The 13,554-nt window shown below is 35.3% G+C and overlaps 1 protein-coding gene across 1 annotated transcript; it reads left to right on the top strand.

Moving 5' to 3' along the window:
- Positions 1-636: 636 nt before the first annotated feature.
- Positions 637-13,368, top strand: LOC131854400 (glutamate dehydrogenase, mitochondrial-like). Its single transcript, XM_059205514.1, has 11 exons — positions 637-946; positions 1,759-1,882; positions 3,027-3,134; positions 3,621-3,713; positions 4,352-4,438; positions 5,347-5,513; positions 6,220-6,357; positions 8,966-9,127; positions 10,590-10,794; positions 11,905-12,047; positions 12,716-13,368. The coding sequence occupies exons 1-11, from the start codon at positions 692-694 to the stop codon at positions 12,830-12,832; spliced, it is 1,599 nt and encodes a 532-aa protein (XP_059061497.1). The 5' UTR covers positions 637-691; the 3' UTR covers positions 12,833-13,368.
- The last annotated feature ends 186 nt before the right edge of the window (positions 13,369-13,554 follow it).

The raw sequence follows: 13,554 nt of genomic DNA, 5'->3' as shown, positions 1-13,554 counted from the left end.
AAAAATTCATGAGAATCAGTCAAGCCGTTTCGGAGGAGTATGGGAACGAAAACTGTGACACGAGAATTTTATATATACCTAAGATAAAAAAGAGAAAATATATAAATAAAAAGGCGACTAAAATGGTGTTTCCTTATTTGCCCTCTGTATAAATAAAATCCCAATATAATTTATTTTATATAAATATTTATTTTTTATAACATTTATTTTATATAATTTCAATTGGAACGCAGAGTCATTGTACGGTGCTTCATCGTACAGCCAGCATTTTACACTGCTCCGCGTTCATATAACGCCCACACATACCGTTTCCCCTTCAGTACAACAAATACTCACAAGCAAGCATCAGTCCACACTCAATCATCGTGTACTCAATATATCAAGTTGGAAAGCAGCCTGGACTTATCATATATACATAGCATCCAGATTGTGTGGGTCACAGCAGACTCATACACTCATCAGAAGAAGAACGAGACAGAAACTTGCATGTCGCTCTTTTAAATAAATGTTCAGAATTTCATATTTCAATTAACTAACACTTAACATATTCCAAAATTCATGAATAAAAGAATTTTCATAAGCAATCTTTTTTCTTACATTTCAAAGAACAAAAACGCAACGGTCTCGTCGTATAAAACATTTATACGTCAATCGGATTTCGATTCACCCTTTTTATTTTTTTATATCGAAAATGTTCTCTTTACCGTGTAGAAATATAAGAAAGATATCTCCAAAGAAGCATACGGTGTCCTTTGTGAGATTTTACGACATACCCAAACATCTAGAAAAGGTCGCCACAGACACAGATCCCAGTTTCTACAGGATGGTGGAGTATTTTTATCATTCAGCCGTAAAAGTGTGCGAGCCGTCCTTAGTGGAATATTTGAAGAAACACACACATTTTTCTGATAAAAAGAGGACTAATCGTGTTGCTGGGATATTGAAGGTAACATTTTAAATGTGCCATAGATATTCCAAATAGATAATACCTAATGATAATCGTTATTTCCAAATATATCAGTACAATTTAATATATTCGAGATAGGTAATCTCGAGCCTCGAGAAACCGGTTCCTTCCAGCCTACTATAAACAGATCTGAGTGCTTTTGAGCTAAGAATCACTGATCAAGTACCAATAACACAAGCTCCGATTAGTTTGGGTTGACTAGATGGCGCAGTGTATATGCCCAGGGTTAATAATATTATTTCAAGGAAAGATGATTGTTAATAATGTGGAGTAACATTGCTAGCAATGTACAATGTCAGATTGCCTCCACGCGGGTCTGGAAACCATCGTGATAAATTCTTAGTGATGCCACGACGTGCTGACTGACCTGACCTCATCCTATCATCCATGGGTGCTCAGCCAGCGTAAACCGTTAGCGAAGGGTGAACTATTCCATCTTCATCAATTAAAACAATATTTGTGCTTTGCTTGTGTGGACTGGTCTGCTCTAATCACTATGACTTATTTTCTCTTATTAATTGTTTAACCAGTTGTTGTATATTGAATGTTTTTTTCTATTTTATTATTTTATTGAATTAGTGCTAATCGGTGGATTATATTCACACACTTAAACTTAAATTGTAAGAATAAATTATTTAAAAGAGCAACACACAAGTTTCTTGCTTGTTCTTCTTGTGATGAGACAGCATTCCGAATGAGCGGTAGATTAAAAAAAAAAATTAATGACTATTCAAAAGTGCTTCAATGTAAGTTTATTTGAATAAATGATTTTCTATTCTATTTATTATCAGGTTATGGGTTCGTGTAACAGTTCACTACAGTTCGAGTTCCCGTTACAACGCAAGAGTGGCGAGTACGAGATCATTCACGGCTACCGGTCACAGCACAGTGTGCACCGACTGCCATGCAAAGGAGGTGACTCCAGTGCCTAGGCTATGTATAATAATAATATTTCAGGACAATCACACAGCGCCATCTAGTTCCAAGATAAGCCGAGCTTGGAGAACCCCCCTTTTATCTACTATCTACACCTCACTATCGTGTAATAGGTATGCTCCGATAAGCCTGTGACAAATAAATGATAAGTACATTATTTATAGAAACGTGTACCTAAGAACGAATACGAAATAATAAATCTTGTTTGTTTTATTAAAACTACAGGGTACCTTTAACTTCGGAAAAATAACTGTAAAACTAAAATAAATAAGAATATAATCTATGCATCCGATATATGCTATCCGAATATATGCATCTAATACTGAGGCCCTTACTGGGCACTGCAAATTAAAAAAAACACGTGGTAAACTTAGGTTTGCACTCAAAAAAATCTAGAAAAAAATCAGATTTAGCCAAGCTGAAGAAAAAACGCTACTACATATAGTAGTGTTTCTTCTTTCTTGAAATGTATGTGGTACCTACGTATATATTAGTGATGTTACGGAGCTCCGTAACCGAAACTATCGGATATCCGTTATGAAAAAATATCCGTAACCGTAACCGAAACTATCGGATATCCGATATGAAAAAATATCCGTAACCGTAAACGAAACTATCGGATATCCGTTATGAAAAAATATCCGTAACCGTAACCGAATCCGAAATAAAAGTGTCGGATAATATCGGATAGGAGTGGAGCCTAATTGAGACACATCATGTAACCATTTTATTAGCTATTTGTATATTACTTTTGAAGTTCCTTAAAAAATTAATATCTGTAACTAAAATTATCTGAAACTAACGGATAATCCGAAATAATTTCATATCCCCATCCGTATCCGTATCCGGCATAATAATCGTTCCTAAATCCGAAACTAATCCGAAATTTCATATCCATAACATCCCTGCTATTGCATAAACGAAATATCTCCAGTTGGAAAGTATACACATTGTCCTGAGAAGATAAAAGGAAGAATACCTTTCTATTCTTGTTCCTGGCGAATGTAGATAGCTAACTTAGAAAAATCAGGACCACAATAAATCGATGTAAGTCTCAGAGTTACAGGTCTAAAGCACCTGACCCCTGAATAAAAAAAAAAAATAAACAATTGACGTTTTCCAGGCATTAGATTTTCGGACGAAGTAGATCTGGAGGAAGTGAAAGCGCTAGCTGCTCTTATGACCTACAAGTGCGCTTGCTCCAACATACCATTTGGTGGTTCCAAAGGAGGTATAAATTGGATCATAACGATAGAATAGAATAGAAATAATCTTTATTCAAATACTTAAACTTAATATAAGCATATTTGAATAGTCATTTTTAATAGTCTACACTCATTCGGAACGCAGACTCATCACAAGAAGAAAGAGCCAGAAATTAGTGTTGCTCTTTTAAATAACTGTTGTACTAAGTAAATACACATTAGCAAGGAAACAAGTACACATCTTAAAATTTGTTTGGTTGCTAAAATAGGTGAAGTAGAGGAAGATGACTAGGTATAGTCTCGTCTTATTCTAATGTTGGCCGCAGCTGCACCGAACAATAGAGGGCTAGTGCAGATGGCACTCCAAACCCGTAAAAGGACATATGGAGGTCAACTCTTGCCTGGCTGATACGACGAAATGGATGTTGAGGGTTGACAGAAAATGATTTAAGTACATATAAGTACCAGCAATAGTGACAGAGTAATTTAAAAAGCCGTCCATTTTCTTTAAGGAGTGGCAATTAATCCGAAGAAGTATACGGTAGCCGAATTGCAGAGGATCACCAGGCGGTACACACTGGAACTTGCAAAGAAAAATTATATAGGTTTGTATAGAGGGTTGTCTGTATAGTGAGGTTTTCCTGGTCCATCTGCTTCTTAGTATTGTTCCACCAAGTGGCGCGTGGCCTGCCCCTACCTCTGGTCAAGTTTGGTATCTTGAGAACTTTTTTCAGCATTTAACATGTAAGTCGAGAGTTTTTTGAGACATATATAGAGGTTTGTATATATATCTAACAGAATTCTCGTATTACAGTATTTGTAACAAAACTCCTCCGAAATGGCTTGATCGATTCTTATTCAATATTCTGTATATTCAGTACGTCTAAGAATAGGAGGAATATTTTCTTACTCCTAAGTGGTAAGGAGGCCTATGTCCAGCAGTGGACGTCTTCCGGGCTGCGATGATGATGATGATGATGAAGTGGTAAGGACGGTCCACGCTAAACTTATTTTTTGACATTATTATTTATTTTGTATGTATTACGATTCCGTATTCAAAAAATTGATAACTAGCTGGCCCTGTAACTTAGCATCCATGCTGTTAGCAGAACAAGTCCTTGTAAAACCCGGTTAACACCTGGTGAATTCGCCAGCCATAGACTGAGTGACCTAAATTTATTACGTAATGATCTACTAAAAAAATAAGTAACCGTTCTTATGTATAACTTTGAATTGTTTCCAGGTGCAGGAATAGACGTGCCGGCTCCCGATGTAAACACCTCTGGCAGAGAAATGTCATGGATAGTAGACACTTATATAAAAACTCTAGGTACGAGACAATAGCAATAATGCAAACGTATTTGGTATTGTAACATCCCTACTTTAGATTCTAGCAGCATAACCTTCTAAAGGCAGAACGAGTACGCTGATCAACAACTAAGATATCTTCCTAGGTGTCGATCACCGCACTCGTTCGAAATGAAGTGTCTGTAATATGTTGATAGACAATAATGATATTCCTTTCTAAGAAAAACTCGCCGATAGCCGAAAATGAGGATTTGTGAGGAAGGAATGTCCCCTTCCTCAGTAATAGCACTCTCAACAATACACATGGCCGCTAGTTAATTCTTTTTGTAGTTGAAAATGATTGTGAAAATTAGGTGATTTCCTTTACCCTGACAACAGCCCTTTATCTGTACGAAAACTGTAATAATAATATAATTTATTTTGTCAAATATGATACATAACAAGTCGTATTAAATATATATAAAGATGATCGCACATTCGGCATATACAGCAGACATACAACACATTCACCAACAATTGAAAATTTAGATTAAAATTGGAGTTTTAAATAATGTAAATTCGTTGACTTTATAATAACATTTTTTCAAAAGTACATTATAACTTCCGTGTCATATCAACCTTTTCTGTACCCCAAAATACGTATAACTACATCTTTTCTTCTTACTCAGCCGTACTATACTGTTAAGGGTCCTGTAGGTCCCGGCGCTAGTAAGTAGGTATCATGAAAGAGGGTTGTTTATCAAAAGTGAAAAACAAAGATGGTTTCTCCAGGATATAAAGACCTAAATGCAGCAGAATATATGTAACTAAATGTTTTCTTCTTACTCAGCCGTACTATACTGTTAAGGGTCCTTTAGATCTCGGCGCTAGTTTGTAGGTATGACGAAAGAGTTGTTTATCAAAATTGAAAAACAAAGATGGTTTCTCCAGGATATAAAGACCTAAATGCAGCAGCTTGTGTGACCGGGAAGCCCATTCACGGCGGCGGCATCCACGGACGAGTGGAGGCGACCGGGCGCGGAGTCTTCATGACCATCAACAACTTCATACATGAGCCCAAATATATGCAGATGATCAACGTCGAACCAGGGTTCAAAGTAAGTACCTGTTTACCTGTACTTTGAAAGAAAAATAGAATAGAATAGAAAATCTTTTATTCAAATAAACTTCATTTCAGCATTTTAAATAGTCATAACATTTTTTTTTAATCTACCACTCATTTGGAAAATTGTCTTATCACAAGAAGAACGAGCAAGAAACTTGTGTGTTGCTTTTTTAAATAATCCTTATAAGTTTACATTTTTCAAGTCGAAATGTGTGAATACAAACTACCAACTAGCACTAATTTATAACGGTCAAAAAAAGGAGTGAAAGAATATACATTTATTGGAAAACAAAAAAGGATTATTTTAAATACAATTGTGGCACCGAAAAGATCTCCGCTGACGGCACTTCGACTAAGTCACGTTCTGCGGATATATTAACATTTACACATTTTTTCAACAATTTAGAATCATTTTATTTCTAAAAACTGTCGTAATTAGAACACTTTTAAGCCGCATTGGGAGTAGAGGTACCGTCTAATGTTTTTTCCTAGCTCGGATTATTCCTAATTCCAGAGTGACTAGAGATGTTACGAAAATTATCCAGCAATCTTTAGTAAATTTGATGATCGTGATGCAGTTCATGACTATAAGCGACAATTATCAGTTTCCATTATGATGGGTCAAATATTTCAGTCCTGGAAAGCTAAAAAGGGTGTTTCACCTTCAACCTTAATTAATTAATTATAAAACTTTGCAGGGGAAAACGGCTATAATCCAAGGTTTCGGGAACGTGGGCAGTTACGCAGCCATGTACCTGGAGCAGCATGGTGTCAAGATCATCGGCGTCCTCGAGTTCGACTGCAACCTCGGCAGCAGTGACGGTATCAAAGCAAAGGTAAATCCTTCAAAGAACAACGTCAAAATGCTTTAACTCTACTTGCATTTTTTTTTTTAATTTATTTAGGTCAACAAACAGTTACACATTATATATATGACTTATGGCTATTTACTAATAAATTTTAACAAATGTGTCACCCACTACGTTAACCACTGATTACTATAATTATACAATACTGCCTAAGGCATGTTACAGAGATTATGTTACTTATTAATTAACTACCACTACCAACTCTTAACAAAACTATTTTATATTATTATTCCTGATAAAGGTAAGCATTTTAAATAAAACATCTTTAAAAGGGCTTATTCACTAAAATATAGGTATTTAAAAAGGTTTTCTCGAGAGACTACAGCATGGGGTTTATCAAGAAAGGTATAGTAAGGTTTCTTAAGGGTCTGCAACGCGCACTTGTTTCAGGCGTCTATTAAGATCGCGCACGTGACACCCCTGGTGTTTCAGGCGTCCATATATGCACCATCTAATGGCAAACGGTTAATGTAGCGGTAACCGTTTGCCATTAGATGTGGTATACCTATGCCTGTTTGGCATAATCGTAGTATAAAAAATGTGGGATCACTGACTCAACGGTGGCTCATTTAGCACACCGTCTTACTTCCAAGCGTTCATGGGTTCCATTCTATGCACAATAGAAACATTAGATGTTTTGACAGCCTCGGTGGTCTAGTGGTTTAGCACACCGCTTTACTATCCGATGGTCGTGGATTCGATTCCTCGCACGGTACAAACATTTGTATTCATGAGTACAATTGTTTGTATTGGTCTGGGTGTTTTCTATGTATAATATGTATTTATTTACAAAAAAAAAATGTATCCATGTATTTATATCATAATGTCTAGTATCCATAAAAAAAGCTCTGCTTATTCTGATGGCGCTGTGTGAATTGTTCTGAGATATTATTATTAAGTATATTATTATTATTAGATATTATTTCCATTAGGTCTTTAGTATGCACTACACATGCTCTGATTGAGACTGAATGGCGTCTGAGTGAATTGTCTTGGATTAAAAATAAAACAATATTACAGATAGCAGATGGATGCAAGTGAATGGAGTGTTGTGAAACGTCCATGTTCACTGCGGGTAATTTAAAATATGAAGCTGATGATGATGCAATACTAACAATAATAATAATAATCATCATCATAGCCTGAAACAATTATATATACAAAAAAACACTTTACATCACCCTTCAAAAGGCTGCCATCTTAAATACCTGTCGTACAGTCCGAAAATTTCTCGAAATCGATGAAAAGGATATAACACCAGTCCCACCAGGCACACAATAAGTACACACACATTCACACATACATACACGCGCACACACACATACACACACTCTGCACTTTATTGGTTTCGGCCCGTAAGTGTGAAGAAAACCAGCAAAAGCTGAGAAAAATAATAATAATAATAATAACACACATAATCTTTTACAAACACATACAGAAAAATTGCTAAATATACTGATTTGGCAATAGAACTAAAAATACAATGGCGGGTAGAAACAGTGAAAACTCTCCTAATTATTATCTCGTCCACAGGTATCATCCCAACATCCCTACACACTAGCCTCAAGATATTACAACTTCTACCCTTTTTTTTTTTTTTACTTTCATCCTTCTCCAAAACAGCTGTAATATTATATACACTTGTATTTAAATAAATTTTAACAAATTTTGTCTTCCACTTAAAAATTATCCATCCTCATCATTCATAATTTATACTGTCATTGTTTGGTGATTTTTACCCGCAATGATCAGTCTATTACCCCATAAAAGGGAGATATATAACATATATATTAAGAAATAGTAATAATACTAGTCACCAGCTTAAGCTGCGAAAAAAGAATATAATAATAAAAATCTCAGAACAATTCACACAGCGCCATCTAGACCCAAGTTAAGTTACCTAAAGCTTGTGGTATGGGTCCTAGATTACTGATACAAATACATAGATAATTTTTTTTCGTAAATACATACATATTGTACATAGAAAATACCCAGACCGATACAAACAATCATATACATGAATACAAATGTTTGTGCCGTGCGAGGAATCGAACCCGCGACCATCGGACGTAAAGCGGTGTGCTAGACCGCTAGACCACCGAGGTCGTCAAACAATACATTATATATTTTATTATATATATATATATATATATATATATATATATAACAAAACAATATATGAAATTCTTGTCTCGAATAGAAATATAGATATTTTCCATTCAACGCTGGTCCAGTTCCGGAGACAATTAAATTTCCACCGTAAAGAGACAAATTATATTTAACATTGTACCAATTTTCTTTTCTTTAATATAAATAAAATTCTATTAACATGATAATTCATTGCATTACGTAGTTATAGATTATTTTCTATTTAGTTTACTTTTCATTATATATCCTTATCTAGCTATCTAGCGTATATTGAATGCGTCTATATAATTTAGCTCTTAGGCATACATAGTGTTGGATTACAATCCAGTTTTGTACCGAACTACACGCTCCTAGTTATATTATTATATTGACTGTAATCTGTTTTGTATGCTAATAAATAAATAAATATATATTTGGATTCCACTAGGACCTTCACGACTATAAAATGAAGAATAAAGGCAGCGCCAAGGGTTTCCCAGGTGCTAAGGAAGTCGGGCCGGAACTATTGTTTGAGAAGTGCGACATCCTGGTCGTGGCCGCTAAGGAGAAGACCATCACTGTGGACGTTGCTAGGAAACTGAATTGTAAGGTCGGTGTACTTCACCTCTTTTTAACTAATAATGGAAGTTTTATAATAATAACCTCTCAGGACAATTTACACAACGCCATCTAGTCCCAAGGTAGGCAGAGCTTGTGTTATGGGTACTAGACAACTGATATAAATACATAAATATTTTTTTTTTTAATTCATAATATACAAACACCCAGACCGATAGAAAATCGTACTCATGAATACAAATGTTTGTACTGTGGAGAAATTTAACACGCGACATGGGAAGTAAATCTGTGTGCTAAACCGCTATATTTATAAAGTATAGATAACAAAGGTACAAATAAATATTAATATCAGTTGTGTAGTACCCATAACACAAGCTCTGCTTGCCTAGGAACTAGATGGCGTTGTGTGACTCGTCCAGGCGTATTATCTATACATATAATAAAACTGTAGAGTTCGAATGTCTGTACATAGGAAAAATCGTCATAAACCAAGTGAGGGGTGATTAGATTTTTTCAAATTTATTGTATACTAGCTATACGCGCGACTTCGTCCGCGTGGAATTTAACTTTATATTTCTAAAATAAAGGATTTTTTCTAAAACAAAATTAGCATAAGTTACTTCTTAGTATATCAGCTTTACGACGGGAAATGCTTTAGCTAGAATAGCTTTAGCTTTAGCTTTTAACTTTATGAAAAATAAAATCGGTCCAGCCATTTCAGAGATTAGCCGGAACAAACAGACAGACAGACAGACAAAAATTGTAAAAATGTTATTTTTGTGTATGTACCGTATTTGTATTCATATGCATGTAGTAAAAAGCGGTTATTTCTATATTACAAACAGACACTCCAATTTTATTTATATGTATAGACTAGCTGTACCGCGACTTCGTCCGCGTGGATTTTAACTTTTTTTTAATAAAGGATTTTTTCTAAAATAAAAGTATCCTAAGTTACTCCTTAGTACATCAGCTACCTGCTAATAAAAGTCCCGTCAAAATAAAAGTCCGGTCCAGCCATTTCAGAGATTAGCCGGAACAATGTTATTGAAAATGTTATTTTTGTGTATGTATCGTATTTATATTCATATGCATGTAGTAAAAGACAGTTATTTCAATATTACAAATAGACACTCCCAATTTTATTTATATGTGTTGCGGATAAATGATACTATGTTGTTGGCCGAGACGATGTATATTACAGATGATAATAAACTGACAATATGTACATAGAAATAATGATCTTATATACTAAATAACAATAGGAAAATGTAAGGTGGGGTGACACAGTTTAGACACAGCAGTGCTTAGTACACAATATTGAATTTGTCTTACTAGATATTATTAAATGCAATTATTATTTTGATGTATCTATGTGACTGTGTCCCATAATATGTATAGATGTATAGATAAATAAAAAGAAATATAGTGCCTTTTTAAATTGACTCCGGTAGCATCGCTGTGAATGTTTCGCGCCTTTTTCATTTCCACAGATAATCGGCGAAGGTGCAAACGGTCCAACGCTGCCGGCAGCTGACGTGGTACTTCGCGAGAAGAAAATCCTGGTGCTGCCAGATCTGCTGGCCAACGCTGGGGGTGTCACCGTCTCCTACTTCGAGTTCCTCAAGAACCTCAATCATGTCAGCTTTGGGAAGTTGAGCATAAAGTTTTGGAGGGATTCCAATACAGCTCTTCTAGGTAATTATCACTCTAATATATGCAAAACAGTTTATAAATATTAATATCTTATATATAAAGTTTTCGTTCCCATACTCCTCCGAAACGGCTTGACCGATTCTCATGAAATTTTGTGAGCGTATTGAGTAGGTCTGAGAATCGGCCAACATCTATTTTTCATCCCCCTAAATGTTAGGGGTAGTCCACCCTAATTTTTTTTTCTTTTTTTATAATAAGTTTATTTTTTAAGGCAAAACAACGTTTGCCGGAACAGCTAGTTTATGTATATTACTTTTGTATTATATTTTACAACTAGCTGTACACGCGACTTCGTCCGCGTTATTTAACTTTATTGTTCTAAAATAAAACTAGCCTAAGATACTCCTTATTACATCAGCTACCTGCCAAAAAAAGTCTCGTCAAAATCGGTCCAGCCATATCAGAAATCAGCCAAAACAGACAAAAATTGTAAAAAAAAATTTGGTGTACCGTATTTATATTCATATGCATGTAGTAAAAACCGGTTATTTCAATATTACAAACAGACACTCCAATTTTATTTATATGTATAGATTTGTAATTCATATTTTATTTAGTAGTTTTTGACTATGTAGGTATTCTGCACGAATTTTTACTCACTCCTATGACACTGTTTTGCGTTGATTGGAAGAGATCTCTTTTAGGGTTGATCTTTGCTCACATTGCCTCTTAAATTATTTTATTACTGTATTATCTGTGCAATAAAGTAAATATAATATATCTACATATATTTTGTAAGATTGTATTAATTAAACAATATTGTATTTAGTTGACTTATTCAGTTTAAAAATTCAAATTATATCAGTATAAAATTGGATGGATTTAAAATCGATAAATTATTAACCAAATAACAATTTGTATATGTATTATGGGTGCTAAACAACTGATAGAAATAAAAAAAATTTGACGCAGTCTTTATTTATACGTACGATTAGAAACAATCACGAGATCCTAACTGTTAGAAATTCATAAACATTATTCTAAATACATAAAAAAAAACACAAAATAATATAATCATACTTGTAAACTTATTTTTCTATGGATGCTATAACCAATGACGTCATCATTTTTAACTATTAAGCCTATTTTTAGATTCTGTGGAAAAATCGTTAAAAAAGGCTAATGTGGACGCAAAAGTGGTACCAACGGAGTTGTTCCAGACAATGATGTCGGGCGCCAGCGAGAAACACATCGTAAACTCTGGTCTCGAGTACTCAATGACAAACGCTTGTTTGGTTAGACTTGCTATTTTTATTCTGACTAGCTGACACGGCCACGTGTTACTGTGTCCCGGTCACACGTTGCTCTGTCCCGGTCACACGTTACTGTGTCTCAATCACACGTTGCTCTGTCCCGGTCACACATTACTGTGTCTCATTCACACGTCGCTGTGCCCCGGACACACGTTACTGTATCTCAGTTACGCGTCGCTGTGTCTCAGTCACGCGTTACTGTGTTCCGGTCACACGTTACTGTGTCTCAGTCACACGTCGCCGTGCCTCGGTTACACGTTATTGTGTCTTAGTCACACGTCGCTGTGCCCCGATCACACGTTATTGTCTCAGTCACGTGTCGCTGTACTCCGGTCACACGTTACGATGTCTCAGTCACGCATCACTGTAACTCGGTCACACTTTACCGTGTCAGAACCACGCGTTAATGTGTCCGTGCCACGAGTTAGTGTGTCCCGTTCACGAGTTGTCGTCACTCGGTTATGCGCTGCTGGGGCACAGTAATTGTTGACAATATTTGGGCAAAACTAAAATTGTTCGCAGCTTAATCTCTTAAAAATTACTTGAACGATGCTAACATAAATAACATAATTAATAAAATATCGCTTCCTTACGACTTGGCCCTATATCATCTGAGCAACGAGCTGTACATATTATTAATCTGTTTTCAGAATGTAATGAGAGCGGCAACGGAACACAATCTAGGTATCGACCTGCGTACAGCTGCATACATTACAGCAATAAAAAAGATTTTCGTTACCTACGACGAACAAGGACTCGCCATCTAAGTTAATGTAATAATTAAACATTATTAGAACATTGCCATTCGAAAGGATTGAACCACAGCACACTTATCGTTCTGTGGACTGGACTAGACATTTGACTAAATAAAGCAATTGCTAACAATTCTAAAGTGTAATTAAAATCTACGGTTTCTTGACTAGTGTTTTAGTCAAATCTTCATTTTTACAGATTCACTGTCTCTCGAAATTTGGACTTAAAATGCTTGTACTAAGGTTTATATTAAATCGTAAACCTATCGATTTGCAACTGTTACAAATGTACGAGTGTTAGCAACTGCGTTTCATAAGAAAGCATTACGGGTTGATTATTAAGTATCGCCGCAGCATTTGATATTTATATTAAACAGATTTCTATTCTCAGTTCTGTTATTATGTATTTAACGAGATTGCAGTACTATTATAGCTGCGAAGTAGGTTGAAGGGTGATATGCAAATTTCGGTGGCATAATATCTGATCTTTCAGAATAGCAACGCATCAGTACCATGGGTATCACATAATGATGTTATGTTCGTAGAGCTGTTCATATGTTTTGGCGATAGTGACCACTTACCATCAGGTGGACCGTCAGTGTTTGTCCAGTAATATAAAAAAATAACCAATGTCAGTTTCAATAGGATAAAATAGTGTTTATATTTACAATTTTATAATTGACTAGCTGTTCCCGCGACTTCGTCCACGTGGAATTTAACTTTTTCTAAAATACAAG

Source organism: Achroia grisella, unplaced genomic scaffold (assembly GCF_030625045.1).
Source record: "Achroia grisella isolate CSIRO2021 unplaced genomic scaffold, CSIRO_AGI_Agris_v1 utg997, whole genome shotgun sequence".
In the NCBI taxonomy this organism is placed as follows: domain Eukaryota; kingdom Metazoa; phylum Arthropoda; class Insecta; order Lepidoptera; family Pyralidae; genus Achroia; species Achroia grisella.
This window is presented reverse-complemented; position numbering and strand designations above follow the sequence as displayed.